Source organism: Echeneis naucrates, chromosome 6 (genome assembly GCF_900963305.1).
Source record: "Echeneis naucrates chromosome 6, fEcheNa1.1, whole genome shotgun sequence".
Taxonomy (NCBI): Eukaryota; Metazoa; Chordata; class Actinopteri; order Carangiformes; family Echeneidae; genus Echeneis; species Echeneis naucrates.
Genome location: NC_042516.1, coordinates 4,615,177 through 4,638,485, shown reverse-complemented (window position 1 = coordinate 4,638,485; position 23,309 = coordinate 4,615,177). Strand labels below are relative to the sequence as shown.

The following is a 23,309-nucleotide window of genomic DNA, read 5'->3' as shown; positions in this document are numbered from 1 at the left end:
CCTTGGCAGAATTACTAGAAAACTTTCTTGCCTTTTAAAGAACATCCACCACAGACAGAGAGGGCGTGCTCAGTGTCAGTGTCCTTTTCTGTGTCGCATTCTTGTCATATTCAAAATGGTGATCAGGATGTTTAGATTACAGGTGATAAATTAAACCCAATGTGCAGAAACTCTTTGCAGATGCACCCCTCTTGAAATTTCAGCATTGCATGTTTTGCAAATCGCTATCCGTGGGTCTTTCTAAGATAGTAAAATAAGTCCACACCGCGGACATGCTGGCTCTTATCCTGTTTCCAGCGTGCTGGCTGCGCTGTTTCCTCGCGTCATCACAAGTTTCTGCCATGTTGTTTTGGTGATTAAGGTTTTTCGAAAACCGAAAATGCACTTTTGGGTAATTTTTGGTGGCCGAATTTTCGGTGCATCCCTATTTAACATGCTTGACCTTGAGACCTTCTCTCTGGAGCTGATCCAGAACCACCTCAAGGCGTTGAACATGCTGAGACATGGAAGAAGAAAACACGATGTCGTCCAAGTACAAAAGTGGTGACTGGAACTGATGGTCTCTGAACATCCTCTGCATAAGAGAAAGTTGCTCAGCGCATTGCACAGAAGACATGCGGTTCCACTCAAATAGCCCGAAAGGTGTGCAAAAGGCTGTTTTTGTTTTGTCCTGCTCCGAAATGGGTACTTGATTGTAACCGCTTGCCAAATCCAAGGTTGAAAACCACTGAGCCCTGGCCAAAGCATCAAGACTTTCCTCAATTTGAGGCAAAGGAAAAGCGTCCTTCCTTGTCTTGGTGTTAAGTAGGCGGTAGTCAACACACATGCAGAGGCTACCGTCCTTCTTCCTCACCAAAACGGTTGGAGAAGCCTAAAGACTGCTGCTTTCTCTTGGGCCTAAAGGAGCTAATTGATGTGTGCCTTGACTGCCACGTACTCTGAAGGTGGGATGCGTCTGTATGTCTGCCAAATCGGGACATCGTCAAGCAGGGGAATATCATGAAAAACCAGATTTGTACAGCCAAGGTCCCCCTGATAAACAGACAAGACTGACCTAACCTCTGCAGCAGTGAACGGACTTGCACCTGCTCTGGTTCTGCCAGTGCAGACAAATCAACAGATTTGACCCCACCCTGCCCTGAGCTAGCAGCCACCTGAGCCAAAACAGTGGCAGAGGACCTAACCTCTGTGACCCCAGGAGGAGGACTTGACCACTGGAATGTAGGTTGTACATTGCACAACCCGGACAAGACAGGGAGAAGCCAGCAGCCCAGCTGGCAAGTGCTATCCACCATCTTAATGACACCCACAGGATCTGCACCACTCGAGAATTTCGAACCCAAACAACACCCATAGAGGGAACATGGCGCCAAGTGGTGGCCTGATGACAATGCTGCAAGGGCTCAATGACAGGACCTGGAAACTGGGTGACTGCCAGCAGGTCGAAGAAGGAAAGCCCATGTGCCCCAAAGAGCTCTTGATAGCAGCGGCGAATTAAATTCATCCCAATGATACCAGGAACTGAAGATTCAACGCTTGCAGGGTCCTTCACCACCAGAATCCCACAGCAGGGGATCTTCTTACCACAAAGAATGACATCCAGTTCCAGCCAATATAGGGAATAGCAAGCCCATTAGCCGCCTGAAGCTGCAACCAAAGACAGGACTGGAGGCAGTCATGCAGCCAAGTTTTGATAAAAGAAGCTCTCAGTGACGGTGGACACCATGGACCCAGTGTTCACCAAACAGGAGACAGCAACCCCATTCATGACAACATCAATATTTGGACAGGATGGCATTAACCTGGTGGCAGCTGCTACCTGTGAACCTGCTGACTGCCCACCTGAACTGTGGCTCAGCGGTTCAGTGGGGTCTAGTTTTCCGGCTGGTGAGGAGTTAGTGGGTCTGGCCACAGTGGAAGACAATTCAGCGGCAGGCCGAGCACAGGCCCGTTCCCCTTCACAATCCCTGACAAAGTGACCAGGCTGGCGGCAACGACGGCAAATCACAGGGCCATTACGAAAGGATCGAGCTGGCGGAACCAAACTCACCAAACTTAGGGCCATGTGAAGAGACAAGGGGAGCTGGCCGAGAACTGCCCTGCACCCCATACATGGATGGGAGGGAGTGACTACATTCCCGTGCACCCCCCGGGAACCCCTCCCTCTCCTAGTGCATGCCTTCCCCATGCACCTCTAATAATGTAGCCATAGGTTTGCGGCGAGCAAACTGTTTCCGCTCCCAGCGAAGAGCACTGTCAAATGTCACTGTCAAGACATTTTCTACCAACTGGTCACGAAATAGGACCTCTGTGTTAAGGGAGCCCTCCGGTGCGCACTAGGGGTTGCACAGACTAGTCGACTTTACTCCACAATGACGTCTTGAGCTTGACATCAACTAGTCGCTGATCACGTAATTTTGGTAGCACACAACATGGACGCCTCAGAGAGAGCAGCAGGTGGAGGTTGGTACTAGCTGCAACAAACAATCAAGTGTGTGGAAATATTTGAGCAAAGATGAGACCACTAGTACCATTGCTTGCAAAATATGATTGAAAAGGCACTCACTAACAGTAGCTGAGTAACAGCCTAAATCATTGCAGCAGCAGTCAATTAGTGACTTCACCAAACACCCTGCTGTAACTGAGAAAAGAAGGCAGCAAATCACCAATTTGAATTTCATCTTCAAAGATATTCAATCATTCCCTCCTCTTTTTTTTATGTTTTTTTTATGACGGAAAATTTGAATGACGTCATCAGCGACTAGTCAACGTTGACTCGACTTTCATCACATTAGAGTCTTTAAAAATCTGAAGTCATGCAACCTCTAGTGCGCACTGTTTCACTTGCTCCATGAGAGCCATAAGGGCCAAGGAGAACTCAAAGCGTGTTTCCTCCTCCTGCTGCTTCCTGCAAAAGAAGGCCTGTTGCAGTGTTACATAGGGTCTAGCACAGCCAAACAACTCTGTCAAAATTACTAATATTTTAACTGGGTCACGCTTCTCAGCACTGGCGCGATATTTTATCTCCTCTCTGGGCTCACCTTACAGATGGTCAAACATGAAGAAAGCCTAGTCAGCCACAGAAAGATGGCGAGCACAAATTCACACCTGAACCTCCTCCATCCACTTAGTTATGCCAATGCCAGTCTTACCGCTGAACATGGGGCACCTATGATCCCTGGGCACGACCACCAACCGCTCAGTGACAGTTGGGCCAGTAGGCAAGGCACCACTCACCACGTCAGGAGGGATGGGAGCAGCCACACCGGGACCCGCCTGAGAGGCAACACCCTCCTGAAGCAGCCGCTCATTTTCTGCCCTTAGCTGGGCCACCAGGTCTCTAAGCAGCTGCATCTCCTCCTCCGTAACTGTAGGGGCAAGCTGCGGCAAAACTTCACAAATGGAGTCCTGAAATCACAGGTAGGTTAAATATCTGGACAACTACTGCTGTCTTGTCTCTCAACAGACAATGTTTGGCAGTCTCCCACAGGTCCGAATGCACTCAACCAGACATGAATGGAAGATATAAAAATATTTTTCATTTTTAATATTTTTTTAAAAAGAAAATTCAGTCTACCACCGTTGCAATGCTGCAACACTTTAACCACAGATACTGATAACCAATGCTTCGTGGTGGACCTAAAGAAAAAAACAACAATCAAACAAGCAAACAGCTAACCCTCAAACAGCAATCAAAGACAAGGAAATCAAAACAGAGAATTAAAACAAGGCAACTAAAGTAAAGTTATTTCAACACAAAAGAAACAAATGAAATATTTTAATACACTCAAAGGAATAAACATGCAAAACCCAACCAAAATACTAACAGGAAAATTAATCAAAACCGACAACTCCATACGATTGGTACAGCCAATGGATCACATGTTCAAGAATACAGTGACAGTGGAACCAGCAAACTGTCACTTAAAATAATTGAGGAGACGGAAGTAAAACCGAGACCCGTGGCTATTTCACAGCCACAACCAGATGAGAGCCAACTTGACTATGGAAACAGACAAGACAAGACAGCAGTAGAGTCCAGATGAATAGAGCACAGCAGCGCACAGCCAGGCCCAAACAGGCCACAGTACGGAGAGGGAGAGCAGCGGGCCACAGTTAAACGCTGAGGAGGGTGGATCAACCAGCACGGGCCAGCTCCCGCCTCACACAACCACAGCCAGCAGCCCAACACACTGCAAGGCACAATGAAGAGCAGGTGTCATGCCCAGAAACCGCATGATAGCCCAATACAACCAGGTGAGACGGATTTACAATTTCGGAGAGGTGGAGAAGATCCAGCACATCAGCCGAGCCAACCATCAGACCACACATAGACGCCGGCCCCAGGGGAGACGAAAGAGTAACTGAGCAACGGGACACCTGCACAGCTATAATGCTGGCCTCTCCGCCCCGCAATCAGCACCGCGGACCCAAACATGACCCACAAAAGAGAGGGGGAAGGGATGGACAGAAGGCTATCCTGCCACACTTGCATACGCACAATCCGTACCTAAAACATGTGTAAGTCATTTCTACGCAAAGATTGTGAGCAAGTCGAATTGAAGAAATGAAGAGTTGGAAGAACGATTGCCCTTCACAAATTTAATTTCAACTCAAAACAATATCATGAGCCATGGCATCAGAATGATTTAATTCGTTATTTTGCATTGCACTGAGTAATGGTTTCGGAAACATCTCTTATAGAACCTAACTGAAAACTGAACAGAAAAATCTATCACCAGTGTCTCACTGTCATATTGTCCACTCGCAGGATGACAACACTGGCAGTTCTAGACCAGTTTTACTGGGGAGGGGCGCTGGCTGGGACCAGGGCTTTTGCCAGAGGGGCCCATTCAACCGGGCCGGGGCAAAAAAGACAAAGATTCAAAATCTTATTTGATCTTATTTTATTTTTATAAGCCAACCAACCAGTTAATAATGAACATAACTGTTAAGTGCAGCCTTGGTTCAGTTTCTTAGTCCAAAATGACATACTGTACACACGAGAGGTTCTCAGAAAAAAGACAGGGACAAAACACAGGAGACACGCCTGATGAGACACATGCTTCATAACATTGACATTGTGGTCATTTTTAAGGATGTCCCAAAACGTTTTTTCCACCACTGTACATAGGTTGCCCTAGTATTACAGCAACTGTATTCTGTAATTTTGGTGATTTCTGGAAAAGCAATCCACAAATAAGTCAAGATTCAATGCCTTTGTCCTTCTAGAATCAATGCACAGTACACCCCCAGATTGCTTCATCTCGCGTCGTTCATGGTAGATCTGGGGTATGTTTTCACGAGCTTTAACGTTGTAAAACTCCACTCGCAAGAAGCAGTACTCACTGGGATCGCAACAGCTAGAGCTGTCTGTAGAGCTCAAAAAATACCTCTTTATATGGCTCAATGCGCTGTACTAGCTCTACTGTACTGGAGGGTCTCTGCATCCCAGTCTGTATTTTCCTGTCTAAGATCCTTCTGAATTGATGTAGTTCATGCAGCAGATCATCAATATTTGAATCATGCAATCGAGCAAATGAAAACACAGCCATCTCTTTCAGAAATGCATCTTTTTGGGGATTTAGAGCCTGGATGCTACTCAAGTCACAGTTTCTCTTAGAGAATCGCCTGTCAAGCTCACTGAGCATTAGATCAATGACAGGGTAAAAAAAAAAAAAGTTGGTACGAAACCCATCTTCATCTTGATCTGACTCTCTCTGCCCAACAGTGGTCAGTACACAGTGCTTGTTGAGTTTTGAGCTAAGGGTTTTTTGTCGTTTTGCAGCTGGTGGTGTTGGGTTAGGGTTAGGGTTAACCCTAACCCTCACATTGCCCAAAAACATTCAACACATCATCCCCCACATCATGAAAAAATGACTCTCTTCTGAAATCATTCAATGTCTTAACTAAAGCTTCAACTAATTCTACAGCTTTTGAAATGTCAAGTGTTGAAGGCTGTAGTATATGAGAGAGAAGTTTTGTTTCTCCAAACACTTTACGGAGTGTAACAAGATGCACTGTGAATTCAAGGTCTATTTGAGCCAGCAGACCTTGAGCCTCAACAGATCTTTCACCATTACGTTCCTGGGCTATCTCTTGCAGTAGTCAACATAATGTTGCATAGAGCTGTAAATCGACATGCCCAACGAGTGTCACATAAACGCTGGAGCTCTCTTGGTGCAACTTCATACATATCTGTTACGCAGACAACACACAGCTGTATGTATCAATGAAGCCAAATTAAGTCAGTGAGATAGTCAGACTGCAGACATGTCTTGAGCACATAAAAGTCTGGGTGACTGAAAATTTTTTTACTCAACTCTGAAAAAACTGAAGCTGTTGTACTTGGCCCTAAGCACCTCAGAGAAATGCTATCTAATCATCTAATCAGTCTGGATGGCATTACTTTGGCTTCCAGCTCCACTGTAAGAAACCTTGGAGTAACTTTTGACCAGGACATGTCCTTTGTCCCTCACGTAACACAAGTCAGTAGGGCAGTTTTCTTCCACCTGAGAAACATCCTCTCTCAGGATGATGCAGAAAAACTAGTCCATGCATTTGTAACTTCTAGGCTGGACTACTGTAACTCATTACAATCTGGATGTCCAGACAAATCTCTGAGAGGCCTTCAGTTGATTCAGAATGCTTCAGCACGAATATTAACAGGAACTAGGGAAAGAGAGCACATCTCTCCTGTGTTAGCTGCTCTTCATTGGCTGCCAGTAAAATATAGAGTAGAATTTAAAATCCATCTGTTAACATAAAAAGCTCTTAATGGCCATCATATCTCAGACAGCTCATAGTTCCTTACTGTCCTAGTAGGCCACTCCGCTCTCTAGATGGAGGTTTACTTGTGGTTCCTAGAGTCTCCAAAAGTAAATCTATTCAGTTATCAGGCCCCTGTTCTATGGAACCAACTTCCAGTACTGGTCCGGGCGGCGGACTCTTTAGTAATTTTCAAGATCAGGCTTAAAACTTTTTTGTATGACAGAGCTTATAGTTAAAAAGTTAAAGTCCTCTACTCTTTAGCTATACTGCTATAGGCCTAGGCTGCTGGGGGAAGGACTGAGCATCTCTCTCTCCCACTCCCCCTCCCTCCCCCCTGCATGTGCTAATAAGAACCATGCTTCTTAAAAAACAATTTTTCTCCCAGTTCTAAGCATTTGTTCTGCATTTACTAACCATGTTCTCCCAAAGTCTCTGTCTCTCCCAGCTCCTCTCCTCTCCCTCCCTGTCCTCATCCTGCAGGTGGTGACTCATCGCCATTCCATGTTCCTGCGACGCCTGCTGGTCCCATATCTTCATGAATTCTGTACTACAACTCATCTCCATGAACTTCATGTAGCAACATGTTCCTGCCTTCTCTCTCTCTTTCTTAATTTGATTTGATCTCTTTCTATAGCTAGCCATTTAGGATGGACAGCTGATCCAGATGTGAACACATACAGTTTTTCTAGTAAGTACAAGAACTCCTATACCTCCAGGAAAGCTTTGACTGTATCTTCTAAAACTAGATTTGGACAGTGGGCGGTGCAATGGATGTAAAAGGCATATTTTGTTTCCTCTTTGATTCTCGCCTGTACCCCGGAATGCTTACCACTCATGACGGAAGCCTAAACACAAGACGGATCTGTTCCTTTTTCTTTACATCTTTTGTTTCATCTGCTATGATGCTGAAGACTTCACTGTTTTTCACTTCATCTGTAATTTTAGTTCGAATCATGTCTGCTAAACAATCCAGAATCTCATTCTGAATGAGTTTGCTTGTGTACTTTGCATTATGAATGGAAGTCAACCTTTTCTTTACAGCTTTGTCGTGGTTAGCAATTGTGTCTAGAATTGCCTTGAGGTTCCCTTTATTATGTGAGTCTGCAGACTTATTGTGACCTCTTTGGGCCATGTTCTGAGTGGCAGTAAATAAGAGCACTTCCCCTATTGTTTTTATGTATTCCCCATTTTCTTTGATCTGTCTGTTGTGCTCCTTGTTTAAGACATTGACAAGTGTTGCATTAGCTGCTGCAGCTTTCTGATAGATCTCATAGATCCAAGACAGTTATCATAGACCAAAAAGTTGCTTTGGTCCCTGAGGGCATTCTCCCTCCCAATTCTGCCATTGGCATAGTCCTCCAGCAGTGCCAGCAGTGCCATGGTGCAGCATGACGCACAGGGCTCACCGCTGTGTTTATAGGCTTAATCAGTTCATGCTAACCCCCACCACCAAAAATATTCTTTAGACTGAAGTGTGTGGACATTACCCCTTTCTTTGTCTGGTTTGCTATGAAAAGCATCACGTAAAGCTGACGAACGGAGAACAGGAAAGTATAATGATTGTTAATGGCTTTGTTTTACACATGCATTTTACGCATTATAAGAGCGTGGGGTGTGATACAAAACATGGCACAGAGGAATGGTATCCGTCAATGGTGCCATATACGGGCAAAGCTCTTGGTAGCATAGTGCCCTCCTCTCTCTCCACTGTCAGAGACAAAACTGAGTGAAACTCTCCCCGCCAGGACCTTTCTAGGTTGGATCAAACCAACTTTCCCTAGTGAAGGGCTGATACACAAGCTCACCTACAATTCAAGTGACATAATCTAAGAAAACCATTGCACAACATCAAGTACAGTATCAGCATGTAAACACTTGGTAAGTATTCTTCATATTTTTAGCAATAAAACTCTTTGTATGGACAACTTACAAATTCAACCACCGACAAACTCCCCTGTCAAAATGATGGGTTCCAATTACCATACCTCACTACAATTTTTAGAAAAACACAAGAAACTTGTGCGACAAAAAAATGGACCAGACTCAGTGATCACCTTCCTAGCAACAAAATTTCACACTGTTCTATGTTCCCTACAGATAATATCCAACTAGACCAGTGAGCGGTGATAGCTATCATGTCTTTGGGGTCATCAGGTGGGAACCTCCTTTCACCAGTGTTTCGTCTAGTTAGGCCCACAACACCTCCAGAAGGCTAGACCGTGAACACTGGCGTCCCAGAGTCACCCCCTAATGCCAGCCATCACCACTCCTCACACAAAGACAACTATCTCAAACAGCACTACTATCACCTACTCTGACCTCTCACCAACTGCACCAGTGAAAGCGGGGTAGGGATACAGACCCTGGTTCGGGTAGGGGGGAGAAATAGAAGAGGTGGAGATAAAAGTAGGGGTGGGATACAGACCCTGGTTCGGGTAGGGGGCATGAAAGTATCGAGGGCGCAGGAGGTGGAGGCAATACAAGCTGCATTAGTAGATTCAGCAACTAAACTCACCTAAATGGTCCTATACTCAAACAACACTCCAACACAGGCCAGCTCACCTGTACTAACTACATGGTGTCAAAGAGGCACAAACACAAAAGGAACTATCTCAAACACCACTGTCAACTACTCTAACCTCTCACCAATTGCACCAGTGAAAGCGGGGTGGGGATACAGACCCTGGTTCGGGTAGGGGGGAGAAATAGAGGAGAGAGAAAAGTAGGGATGGGATACAGACCCTGGTTCGGGTAGGGGGCATGAGAGTATAGAGTGTGCAGGAAGTGGAGGCACTACAAGCTACGCTAGCACACCAGCAGATTCAGCAACCAAATTCACCTGAACAGCCAAAGCCAACACTCCAACACAGGCCAATTCTCCTAGGCTAACCGCATGGCCCTGCAGTCAGGTGTGACTCTTTTAGGAGGATCAGACCAATGCAGGAAGTAAATCAGTGTGTTGAAATAACCATGTTGAATTCTTTTAACTAAACATATGTTAACCAGATATGGTCGGTGCGCTTTTTCTTTTTTGTATTCTGAACAATGTAGTAAATGAGATTGAGAAAAAATGTAAAATGAAAACATACTAACAATTGGAACACCCACTAGCCGGCTTAGCAGTATTCACATTGTTTGATGTTGACCATGTGGATGGAAAACTAACTAATGAAACTAAGTGATTTCTGAACCCCAAAGACCATGGTGTACATACTGTCACTTAAAACCATGATAATGAGTAGAATGATGAAAAATATTTAGGACAGTCATAAAATAATAAATATATTCAGGAAAAACAGACTTAACTGAACATGTGTGGCTTGAAATATATAAGTGGGAATGGCAGTCTCGACTTTACCCCTGTGTGGGGGCCAGCAAAGGTGTGTGTTGGCAGCTTGACCAAAACTACAGTGTCTCCTTCAAATGTAAATTAGATTAAGACTTTTATCATTTGAGAAACAAAATATGCATTTAGTATTTTAACACCACAGCACTTTGAATACCCCCTTGTATCCCCTTCATGATGGGCCGCGTTTCGTTGTTTCAAAAGGCCAGCTCAAAAGGCCATATAATCTGCTGGAGCGGGGCCCCCGCCAGTCTTTCTCCTCATTTTTCTTCTTGTTTGCTCAAAATAATATTAACACTTAATATGTTACGCAGTGTGTCATCCACAGTCCAAAAGAGTGATAAATGCACAGCAAATACATACCACTTTGGATGATATTCTTGTGCGCTTGGTCCAGATTTGCTGCCAAGACCATTTTGCGGTGCTTGTATTACAACTAATAGAACACCAATTACATGTGATTGCTCCATTTTTCTGCGGAAACAGTGTCAAATTACACTAAACGCCCCTTTTTATGTGAACGCTCACCAAGCCTAATGAGGAAAGCCTATGTCAACAAACCAAGTTGCTAACCACCGTAGTTATACTCGTTATCTCTGATTGGAGCTTTTGGCTATGTCGAGCCAGCTCACCCAAAGAAAGCCTGGCTCTGTTTTGCTTCCTCTGTAGTACACCCCTCAAGAGTTGGAGAGGTGCAAATTCAAATTATAGTAAGGGTTAAATGTTGGTTAAGGGTTTATTTAAAGCTTTGAGCTTTATTTAAAAACTGTACTTAAAGTCCCTCACAGGATTAGTGATTCTTCCTACTTTGCAAATGCTCATGGCGTTTGAATTCAGAAACTTTGTTTTTTTTTTGTGTGTGTCTGTGTGTGTGAAGTGTTTTTAAGGAAAACCTTTAAAGATAATGGTTTGTCATTTGGGGAGTTGTATGGTTTATTTGGAGTGATTATTCACAGAAGTAGACAAGTTTTCCGATGATATTCTCTATGAGCGATATAGATTCTCAGATCAGGGAATATGTTACATATGCAGTCTTGTTGAACCATGTGGAAGTAATGCGACTACACGAAGCCATGCACCACCAATTGCAGGATGTATTTTATTATTTATTTATTAAGTTCTGCCTTCCCTGGGAAAAGGAAAAGTCATAAGTATAAAATGTCAATCATGCTTAACAAAACATTTTAAAGTAGCATTTACTGCAGTACCCTTTTCCCTTACTCCAGTTGCTCGATCTCAAGTTTTAGTTTCTTGATTTCCAGCTTTTTTTTAATTATTATTATTATCCAGCTCTAGATTCCTTTTATGAAGGGCTCTCATTTTGTCTGCTCAAACATGTATTAATAGGACATCAAGCAACAGAAATGAGTGAGATAGACTTTTATGTTGGTATACTGTGTTCATCATTCACTTATGTGTTCTTGGTCAGGATTACTTTTAAAAAGTAGACATAGGACTGACATGATAAAACCCTTGGCCCTTGTTTTTTTCTGTGGGCCTAGAGGTGTAGGCCACAGGCTGGGGGGAGGAGGGGGAGGTTGCACAATGTCATGTAGTACATGAGTACATGACAACTTTGTCAGCAAGGGTGTGTGCTGGCTGTTTGAGCACCTCTACAGTGTCTCCTTCAACTATAAATTAGATTAAGAAATAAAATGTGCATTTAGTATTTTACCACCAAAGCACTTATACATCCCCTGGAAAAAGAATAGCTGCTGGGAGCTGTCAGCACTGGCGGTCTGACTGAATACCCCATTGTATCCCCTCCATGATCCAGCTCCTCTAAGGCTGTGTAATCTGCTGGAGCGGGGCCCCTCCACTCTTTCTCCTCTCATTTTTCTTCTTGTTTGCTTCAGATAATATTAACACGTAATATGTTACGCAGGTTATCATCCACATTATACTAAAAGAGTGATGAATACATACCACTTTGGATGATATTCTTGTGCTTGGTCCAGATTTGCTGCCAAGACCGTTTCGCCCTGCTGGCACTACAATTCAAAAAGAAAAAAAAAAAAATTTAAGCAGCATCCACAATCAACTGCTGCGTTGGTATGCCGTTGCTGGGAGAGCTGTAAAAGCTTGTAACACAGGGGTGTCAAACTCATATTCACAGTGGGCCAAAATTAAAAACTGGGACGAAGTCACGGGACAAACTCAATATTTATTGAAAAGTAGACTGCAACTGTGCATCTTTTCCCTTCTCTCCAGATATGGAAACAACTTTAGTTTTGCATAAAAATTGGATCTGGAACAACCAATGATACATTAAATCTTAAATAAAACACATATCAGTCGTATTTGTTTCTTATAATGTCTCTCTCCATCTGTAGCCTTTCAAGTTCTTATTTAATGTAAATCTTTTTTTAACAGGCCAACAACAAAGCAACCAAAAATAAGAATAATTTCCTTCGATGAAAATTCAACTATTAATAGTCCATGCCTTGGAGTAGAAAAAGTGCATCAAGACAACATTTATTCAAGCTCAGTTTGTTCTGATTTACTCTGATGCATATTGGTTCAAGCCAGATACCTGACGTCTCTTTTTTCACGTAGGTGCATCAATGTCTGGGGTTAGGCTCTGAGCTGAGGAAATCCTCTGGACTGAGTGAAGATGTTCATCAGTGAGACGACTCCTTAGTGGTGCTTTGTTCATCTTCATCAAAGAGAACAGTTGCTCACATCGGCATGTGCTGCCGAACATAGAGGGCCTTTGAGCAGCACCCACAGACTCATACTTCGACTTGGCTGTGTCTATACACTGGAGTTCAAGCTCCAGTTGAAGGTTGCCTGATGCACTTCCGACGTCAACCGCAAACGGATCACTGAGCATTCCAAATCTGCGTTTCTGGGCTTCTAAGTCGGCAAATCGCCGGGTTTACTCGGCGCTGAGTACGCTGAGTTTTTCAGCAAACTGTACACTAGACAACACGGCGGGTGAGACAAGGCTGTCCGAGGTGCCTGGTAGGATGGATGCTAATGATTGTTAACAGAGAAGAAGTGGGCGCTTAGCGGTCTGGGCAGACGCGCCCAACGCAAAGCATTCTGGGACGTGTAGTATTTGCGGTATACGCGCTATATACTTGCGGGCCAGCTCTAATATATAATTGGTATGGTCTCGCGGGTCAAATATAATTACACTAAGAGCCAGATTAGGCCCGTGGGCCAGAGTTTGACACCCGTGCTGTAACATATGTATCAACCCAATCAAATCACACATTACGAAAAAGATTTTTCGAGACTGAACTGATTTGATTGGCTGGCTGACATGACCTCGTCCGCAGCAACTGGCAGCGAACCGATCAACTAGCAGTGAGTGCACGGATTAGGCTAACTGAACTGAAAAAAAATCATTCTGCAGTGACACAGTGAGCAGGCTATGAGCTTTTATTGACATGAGATGTAGGCATACTGTTGTCAATATGACTGAAACGTTTGTCTAGCGATCCTACCGGCAGCATTTAGCCTGTGCGTGAATGTGGGAGAGAGCTCAGTGTTTTGCGAATGGTTGGATGGATTCTACTAGCCTATATTTTATTACTGCAGTTAGTCTATTCCTCGGCGAGTGAAAGTTCATGTTGCAGTGTGTGCGCAATTTGCTTGTGTTGAACTGCGGTTCATTTACTCTGATATAAGTTGTTTCGTTGTATTCAGGTTTTTGTTTCAGAGTAGGTTATGGAATTTTACTTCACTCCGCTCATGCTGCGTGCGGGTGCGAGGCACTGCAATACGTTTTTATAAAGTAGAATAATACAGCATATTCATTAATTATTCTATTTTGGTTAAGCACAAATCCTCACATGTATTTACTTTTCTTACTTTATGAACTACCATAGCTTTTATACATCTATATCAAGTTTACACATATGGGTCAGAAACGACCCATATTAATTTACTGTGTCATTTGGTGGGAACCTTAGAATAAGGCGGACATACCACCTATCATGAAGCCATCCAAATCACAGAAAATTCATAGCTCTGAATTTGGATTTAGTGGCAACACGACCATCGTAAACAGAAGAAGGGAAAGTCTGTTGTCCTCCTGAGCACCATGCATGATGACAAAGCCGTGGATGACAGCACTCACAAGAAGAAAGCAGAAGAAGTGATTCAGTACTACAACAAAACGAAAGGAGGAGTGGACACAGTGGATCAGATGGTTAGCACTCATGCAAGCGGAGAACATGGAGGTGGCCAATGGTGCTCTGGCACAATATGCCTACACCAGCTTCATTGCACATCACCCTGGTTACATGAGTTGTGTGAACAATACACTCTGGCTATTCATCAAAAGCTGGGCAGAGAGCTTGTCATGCCACATATGAGGTGCATGGAGGGCACACCCAAACTCCAAAAGCATATAATTGGTGCAATGGGAAGATGCAGGCTAAAAAAACAAAACTTGCCCACCATACAGCTACAGCAGGACATCAAGCGGGAGGGAAGAGGAAGAGGTGTGCAATTGCCCAGCTTCCAAAGACAGAAAAGTACGCAGCTGGTGTTCCCAGTGCACCTGTGTGCAAGGAACACAAATATCTAGTGGTCATTTGTTAGGCATGTAAGAATTGAAAATGCATTTTGTTATGTAATGTGATCAGTTGTTTTTTATTTTATTCGGTCACATCCATCAGATTACAATAGTTATAGTTCGGTTCAGTTGTTCAGTTGTTGTCCTGTTATTTGTTATCAGAGGTATGTGTATGTGTATGGATGTTAATATGTTCAAATATTAAATGTATGATTGTGTGGCCCAAAGCACAGCTCAAGTGATTATTTTTTATTACTTGTTTGTAAAGTTGATGTAATAATGCAAAATCTATTTTTGTTCATAACATAAGAAAGGATTAATGGAAATAATGACATATACTAATCAAAAACAAAATATTGAAGGAATACTTGGAATATTACAATTGTAAAATAAAGTGAATTTACAAAGGTATAGCAAAGAAACACTCTCTCAGCATTAGATCACATGGAGAATGAATATGTTGTGCATTAGAGGGGGTGTGAATATGTTGTGGATCAAAGGGTGAATGAATGGATGTGAAACAAACCTTTTTATTCTTAAATACCTTCAGATGAACCAAAGACACTGAATTTAAAAATCTGAGCAGCTCGCAGAGAAGAAGAGTGAGACCTGGACCAAACAGATCTTTTGCTGCAGAGCTGTTTAAACACATCATTTGTCCCCTTCTGGTAACTTTGATGTCGACTGTTCACTGACATTCCTGAATGAAAATAAACCAGAACTCACAACTCCTGCAGTCAGACCGTCTGCAGACTTGGCCCTGGACTTAATTCTCTCTAATGACCATCAGGGGGCGACTCCATCGGATGGACATGGATTGTGTTGAAACCTATGGGAAAATGCCCATTGGTTTGGTAGTGTGGATACAGTGTGACTTTTCATGGTCAAAGTTTGAAATTCGCCTTCCTGTCATGGGCTGTAGAGAAGACCAAATATGAAGCCAATCAGATTTGACCTGTAGGAGTTTGTGAACTCTAAATGTTTTACCATTTATGTCAGGACATTTTTAAATTGTGGACCAAAAATGTGTTAATTTTAAACTTTCAACTTTCAAACTTTAGTTTGGAGCTCCAAAAATCTTCAGAAAAGGCCAAGGATAATAAAAGACGTGTCCTCGAGTAAGACACATTGGTGCTTGGCCCCTAATGAGAGCTCATATCATATATATTTTTTACGCTTTATTTATTCAGGTGAATCCCACCAAGAAAAAAGCCCTATTTTGAATGAATGTGAATGAAAAACCATCATAAAACCAATCAATCAATATTCATTAAAAGTAGAACAGTATTTTGGATCTCAGTATATTATGGTTTCTTCTGTACACAGATGATCATGACAGCTGTTTGAGGATCAGATCCTGGAACAAAGACACAGGAAAATATTTTTAAGATTTGGGAAAAATCTACTTTATTGATGATTTGAAGCTTCAGTTTGTTCACAGATTAAATCAGTAACGTCTGTTAAATGACTTTAGTTCAGTGATTTCATGAATTCATTCACTTTATTTACAGAACCAGTTTGTTTCAGCTCAGAGAGGGAAACGAAATAACGATTCAAGATAACCAGTTTTTATTTACGATTAAACCTCGTAAATCTTTTTTAGAAGATGTCGAAGGGACAAACATCGGTGTAAATATAACAACTGATTTCTTTACACTTCAACACAAATATATAAAGAGACATTCAGGATACAGAGAAGTTTGCTTTCATGGTGACAAATGTGAGTTCAGGTCAAACTGCAACAACAAACAGTATGAGAAGCAGTGATTTCCTCCACGGCTCCAGCTCCACCTGAACACACAAACATGACTCAGCAACGCACAGAAAACATGTAGGAACTAAAAGACACATTTAACTCAATAACATCTATTTCAGTTTACACAACGCAGCTGTGTCTCCAACAGACCAGTAAAGACCAAGTCCAACATGTAGGGGCTGAGTGAATGTGGTGTGGTCTCTGTGGAGGAGAGTCATGGTTTCAGAGACACTGTAGAAGGACAGAATACCTGCTCTGTGATCTAGGTACACTCCAAATCTGGAGGACAGAGGACCTTAGACTGGAGCCCAGATGTTGTTGAACTAGAATGTTAAACTGTTTTGGGCACAGACTAAAGCCCAAGATTTGTTATTGCATCCAAACACACAGTCATTACACTCCCCTGCTTTGCTGATATTCTTGTACATGACTGCTATAGAAACTCCTCCTCCTTTCCACTCCACCTCCCAGTAACAACATCCAGTCAGACTCTCTCTACTCAGGACCTGAAACCAATAAGTGAATCTGTCTGGATGATCAGAATTAGACTGATCTTCACTCATTCGTGTAACTTTCCTGTTTCCTTCAGACAATAACAGACATCTGTTTGAGTGATTTTCTGTGAATATCTGAATAACTCAGCTCTGGTCTTTGGTTCTGGTTCTGGTTCTGACAATAAAACATCCACTTCAGTCACTGTCCGTAAGATGTTTGTCCATTTCTGTGTCAGAACGTCCTGTAGCTGATCTCTGAGCTCTGACACAGCTGTTGTCACATTCTCAAAGTATGTCAGAGGACAGATGTTGATGCTGGATGAGTCTGTAGGTTCACTGAGAGCTGACACTGATGAGTAGTTGTGTAGAAACTGTGTATGATCCTGTGTGTGTGAGAGCAGTTTCAGCTCAGTGATCTCCTGCTCCAGCTTCTCCTGAAGCTCTTTGACTCGGCTCATTTCAGTTTCCTGCTGGGATCTGATCTGCTGCTTCACATCAGACTTTCTTTTCTCAATGAGATAGATGAGCTGAGTGAAGATCTTCTCAGTGTCCTCCACCTCCTGTTGAAGCAGCTTCACATCTTTGTCTCTGTCCTGGATTCTTTGCTAGATTTGTTGTTGACTCAGCTCCAGCTCTCTCTGCCTCTCAGTCCTTTCTTCTGCTGCTGAGACTGTGTTGTGGCCTTTATGTTCATCCACAGAGCAGAGATAACAGATACACTGCTGATCAGTACGGCAGAACATCTTCATCACCTCGTCATGATGAGAGCAAATGTTCTCCTGGAGCTTCTCAGAGAGCTCCACCAACTTGTGTTTCTTCAGTGGAGCTATATCATAATGAGGCTGCAGGTGTTTCTCACAGTAAGAGACCAGACAAACTAGACAGGACTAGACAGCTTTCAGTTTTCTCCCAGTGCAGACGTCACAGGCCACATCTTCAGGTCCAGCATAGCAGTGATCAGCAGCAGCAGCTTGGAGTCTGGTCTTCTTCAGCTGTTCCACTAAATCTGCTAACATTGTTTTTCTCCAGGATAGGCCTTTGTATGAATGCCTTCATACACCGAAGGCAGCTGTAGATGTTATTCTCATCCTCTCCATCTCAGTGGGATTTAATACAGTTCATACAGTAGCTGTGTCCACAGGTAGTCGTCACCAGATCCTTCCGTAGATCCAGACAGACGGAACAGGAGATGGTTTCCAGCTGAACTCCTTTCTGCTCCATTTCTCCTCTCAGTAATAATGCCCAGGAAGAAGAGTGAGGGTTATCAGGAGGAGACTGAGTCCAGGAGAAGGAATGCTCTGAGACTGTTGAACTCTTTGTACAACATAAAGTTCAGAACGTGACCAATAACTGGAGCTCTGCATACTTCCTCAGCACACACAGATATCAACACGAGCAAGAACAAACCAGTGTGGAGGTAACTGTAACCATTCGCTAACCATGTTTTCCCGAAGTCTGTCTCTCTCAGTTCCTCTCCTCTCTCTCCCTGTCCCCGGGAATCATCACTACCCCATCTTCCAGCAGCGCCTGCTACTCCCATATTTTCATGAACTTAATACAGCATAATTTCTATGAACTACATGCTACAGTATAACAAAGCACGATGGAGCACAAACAACCACTGAGGCCAGGGGCAATTCTAGGATCTGACCTTTGGGGGAGCTCTGCCCCCAGGAAGCAGCTACATCTACTTTTGATAATTTCTTAGAAAAGGTTAAGATTTTTTTCGTAAAGGCATATATAACAAGAATCTTTTTAATTATCCAACCATGATCTATGTATAAGTGTGGCAGGTGGTAGGTGTACCAGGCAGGTATCCTACAGGTATAGTTACCTGCAGATGGAACACAGGTTCCGCTGTTGGTTCAGGCCAGTGGAAGGAGGCTTGTGCACACCTCATTCCACACTTATTTCTATAAATTTCAGAATTAAATTGCTTTCCCGCTGGGTTGAAGGCAACTGGCAGTTGGTAGGAAAGTAGATTGCCAACATACTAGGTATTTTAAAGTTTGGTTGTAGTGAACATATTTTAATTGGTGTGTATTTTAACATATTTTGTAATAGTCTTTTTATAATTGTTAATATTTGTGTCCCTCCAGAGCATCAGGGGCACATGTGCTGCTCTTACTGGGGAGCAATTTGTTTGGTTTGGTTGATGGGTTTTTTTGGGGGTTTTCTTCCTTTTTGAACGGTGTGGGGCAGACTCTTTTTCTTTTCTTTATTCATGTTTGTTTGTTCTATTTTCTTTTCATTGTCAATTTGCTTCCCCCTCACCAGCAATACCCAGTGCACTCCCAGTTAATTCAGTCAGGATGGGTTTGCTTGTTGTGCTTGTTTGCAGTGAAACTATTCACGTGTTAAACTGTGTGTTAACCCTTTTGAGTACAGACTGATGGATTGCAGTGCACTGGTGGTATTATCCCCCTGCCCTGTTAGCATAATTGGGAGTTAAACTGGGAGTTGGGTAAAGGTGGAAGGATATGATGTGTAGAGCTAAGCAACTTGAGCTAGTCGCTGAACAGGTGTTACACAAGTTCCACTGATATACCATCACCCGACTAAATCAGCCATTTCATTGGATGAGATTCTAATGTTCTTAAACCTATAATGTATAGTATTAATGATTAAGGATGAACAATTATCAACTTTTTGCCCAATCTCTAAATGTTAAACCTGACACTATATGGCCCAACTATATAACCCATTAAACGGTAGCCTACAGTCACATGAATAACAATCATTATTTTCTTCTACGTCTTCTTCTTTCACATTAAAAAAAACACCTGTGTTTCAGCAATAGTACAATAACCCCGACCAGCTCACTTCTGTTACTTTCTAACTTGGCCTAAGATGGCTTCACACAGTGACATTTCATATCTGAATATCTTGCAGGTGGGCAACAATTTGCAGTTGAATAGCTAGCTAGATCCTAGTGCCTACTTTATCATGATGCACAAATCCTCTTGTGGTCAACTGCCGTTTAATAGACATCTGACAGATTATGTCGAGGTCCTAAAAGGAAGCATTACCTGGTCAGTAGTTTTCCAACACACTGCTGCATTCATGTGGTTCCAACTGCCCAGCCTCTCCAGCAGGACCCATGTTTAGTTCTCTCAGGCTACATGTTTTGTAAAACTGGAGGCGCCCATTCACTAATCAGAGACAAGAGATGAATTCCGGTTGTGCTTGATTTTACTGGCCCATCTGAGTCTGTGTGTTTTTGCATATTAAAACATTTCAAGTTAACACTTTTTTCTCTGTGTGTGTTTTTGTTGAAGCAGAGCTGTTTCTAAAATTATATATGATGTAAATTTGAAATACAGACATATTGTTCCTGACTCCTGACTTAAGCTAATATACAACACAACATAACTTGGTGATAACGTATTTTATTGTGTAGTCATCAGCCATGTGAATTAATTTATTGAGACCAAGCCTGGTGAAATTTATACAGCACAAGTTATCAACAGTGACACATATTCAAAACATGTTCAAGTCAAGTCAACATTGTTCATTCTAATAGTCTCTGTTCACATTGTTCAGCAGAGGGCTGCATGTTACAGAAAAAAACTATCATATTGTGATTATCCTGACAGACATTGCGACTCCACTTGAAATTGGCACTTTAGCACCACTACGTTCATGGCACTAACAATGCACTAAAATTGTGTGTCACATTTTACCTTAATCAAGAGAAATGCACATCCCAATTTTTAGATAGTGGACTAGGCCATATTGTGATTTAAATTATATTTAGATTAATTGCGGAGCCTTATCTTGAAACAAGTGCAGTTCTGTGGTGCAGTAATTTTTCATCCCAGTGAGATCAATAACTGTTTTTGATCTGCAAACCAGTGTTTTATCACCCACACAGCTTTTATTTAGGGTCAGTTATCAGTTATCTTCTACTGATACAGGCAGATTATATTTTTATCATACGTAGTGATTAAAGATGGATTAATACTTTTCCTGCTTCCCTGATATGACCTTGGGTTCGCCATTATCCTTGATGAAGGCCTGAAATAATCATAGTAAACACCATAATCTTTTAAATTTGGGACCACCATCGCTCAATTTCTTGCATCAAATGTATTTTCTTCAAATTTCATCTAAATCTATCAATCTACACAAATTTAAAAAAGAATTAGAGAAAGGAAATGAATAAGGCAAAACTTTACCTCCATGTCCTCAAAGGCGGCAGTGCCATCCTCCGCTTTCTGTCCAAGACTATGTCCACACTTGTGTATCGCTCCGAGTCAAATCAGACATAAACCTGAATGGCACCTCTTTCCTGATAATATTATTCCTGAAAATTATGATCTACCATTTTTAATAGTGACTTCAGAGTAGCTGCACACATACCTTCACCATACTCGGAATAACCCCACCCTCAATGATGCGCACAGCATTCCTCAGCCCTCTTGCGAAGGCATCCATAGCTCCGATGTGAGATATGAACAAGTCTTCCAGGTCGGTGGATTCTCTTTGCACCTTAGCATCAAAGTTCAGGCAAAGAGGTTGCAGGTGACCCACAGCACCTTGACTCCCATCTGGCTCTGCAGCTGGAGGGCCAGGTCTGTTATTTCATCCAAATTCACTTTGGACTTCTGCAGTGTGGAGCCTTCAGGGGCCATATCTCTGTGGGGAAACAGAGTGCAGCTACAGTCTGAATCCACAGCATAAGGCTTTACATAAAGAAGATCTTTATACCAATAACACTGCTGACATTAGATTGATTCTTTGCTGACTTGATTTAAAATATCAACTATATGTAGTTGGATTATGCAACCTAAAAAATTATTTGCTATGCAAATGTTACACAACTTTGTCCTGTAAGAGTGAAATCAAACATATACCTACAAGTAAACTCTGGTCCATTACCTGTCATGAAAAGTGTAATCCCTAACCTGCGAAAACAAGCAGAGGTCACAAAGGATACATGAACAGACCAGGTTTCATTCTGATTGTGAAAGTGTCAATGTGAAAATCAGGTGAACTCCCTCACGCCAAGCTTGGTGAAGAACTCAAAAGCAGCAATGGAATGGCTGATTCCATTGGAGTGCCCTCATTCCAGGGCCGGTGGAGGGTCTGAAACCCAAATGGATCGGCACCTAAGAAAGAAAATAATAGTTTGAAAAAAGGTAATAAAAACTGACTATAAAGATATAGTTACATGTTTGCACGTGTGTTTGTTAGTGTGTGTTTGTTTTGTTATTTTTTTCTTGGTATTTCTTTCTTTATTTTTTAAGGGGTGGTCAGAATCAACCAAAGATCTAACATGAAAGTCTCCTTGCTAACTGTGATTCATGACAGGACACTTGTTGCAGCAGTGGTCCCACAGAAGGGTCCCACAGAAGGGTTATCACAGCATTCAATAGCCATGCCCCAACAACATCACCCGAGTTATTTAAGACCACACCACACCCACCTCTTCTGGATTGTAGTGTCTGAAACACATGACGTCTCCTGGCCCAGCGTTGGGCTCATATGGGACCCTGGGAATTACTGTTAAACAAGTTACGCAATATGTAATGAAACAAAGGCCAACCATAAACATGTGACGTTACAGCTGGCTGGCCGCACACAGCCCGCTGAACTGTCACACTTCATACCGGATGAGTCACCGCCTCCGTGAAGACAACACACAATGCGGCCAAACACATCGAAATGAAATTGTGTACAAACTTGTGCGGCCTTCACTGTTTACTGTTCGCCGCTCAAACAGCCAGTGAACGCAGCACCGCAGAACCATCAAATAATGAGATTTAACCGGGAAGAAATCTTCCTGAGCTGCTATTTCCGCGGAGAAACCTTCCTGCAGGCCGCTGCAGCTCCGTCCACGTACTTCCTGCGACACCCAGAGCTCCCGCTGTGCATCCACAGGGGGTCAGTGCAGACCCGCAAAGCACGGAGAGCTTCTCTCACCATGATGTTCACCTGAATGTATGTGTTATATCATCTACATTCACATGGATGGGTTGAGCTTAGTCTTATACGAATATATATAGAGTTATACTTTTTCTTCATTTGGCGTGATCACAGTTGACTTCTTTCTACATTTTAGAGTAGAAATTTAGGATTTGATTTTGAATTTTGCATTTAAATAGCTCACTATCACTATCTGTGTCACAGAAAATACCATAAGCACAAATGCAAGTATACTTAAAATCTTTACAAAGAAAATCAAAATTAGTAGCACTTAATTGGGTTAATATTTTTTGTAGCACTTGTTCATATTTGGTAATATACAGTGGTAACTTTGTTCAAGTCACAGATTGTAAACCCATTAAACAGAAAAGTGCAATAGATTATTTTCAGAGTGCATCATATGTTAGTATGCATTCCTTAACATATGTGCTTCCTTGAGAAATTCTCCAGAAATCCAGATTTTCGCTCACCCACCTTTGTATCCTT

General features: G+C 42.6%; 1 protein-coding gene and 1 pseudogene across 1 annotated transcript; both read right to left on the bottom strand.

Moving 5' to 3' along the window:
- Positions 1–16,916: 16,916 nt before the first annotated feature.
- LOC115044917 (tripartite motif-containing protein 29-like) lies at positions 16,917–18,393 on the bottom strand (annotated as a pseudogene).
- Positions 18,394–20,295: 1,902 nt separating this feature from the next.
- Positions 20,296–22,505, bottom strand: LOC115044610 (xylose isomerase-like). Its single transcript, XM_029503735.1, is given in 5 exon segments — positions 20,296–21,533; positions 21,777–21,802; positions 21,901–21,932; positions 21,935–22,006; positions 22,463–22,505. Coding segments are annotated over 5 exon segments (306 nt in total). The 3' UTR covers positions 20,296–21,400.
- Between the last annotated feature and the right edge of the window lie 804 nt (positions 22,506–23,309).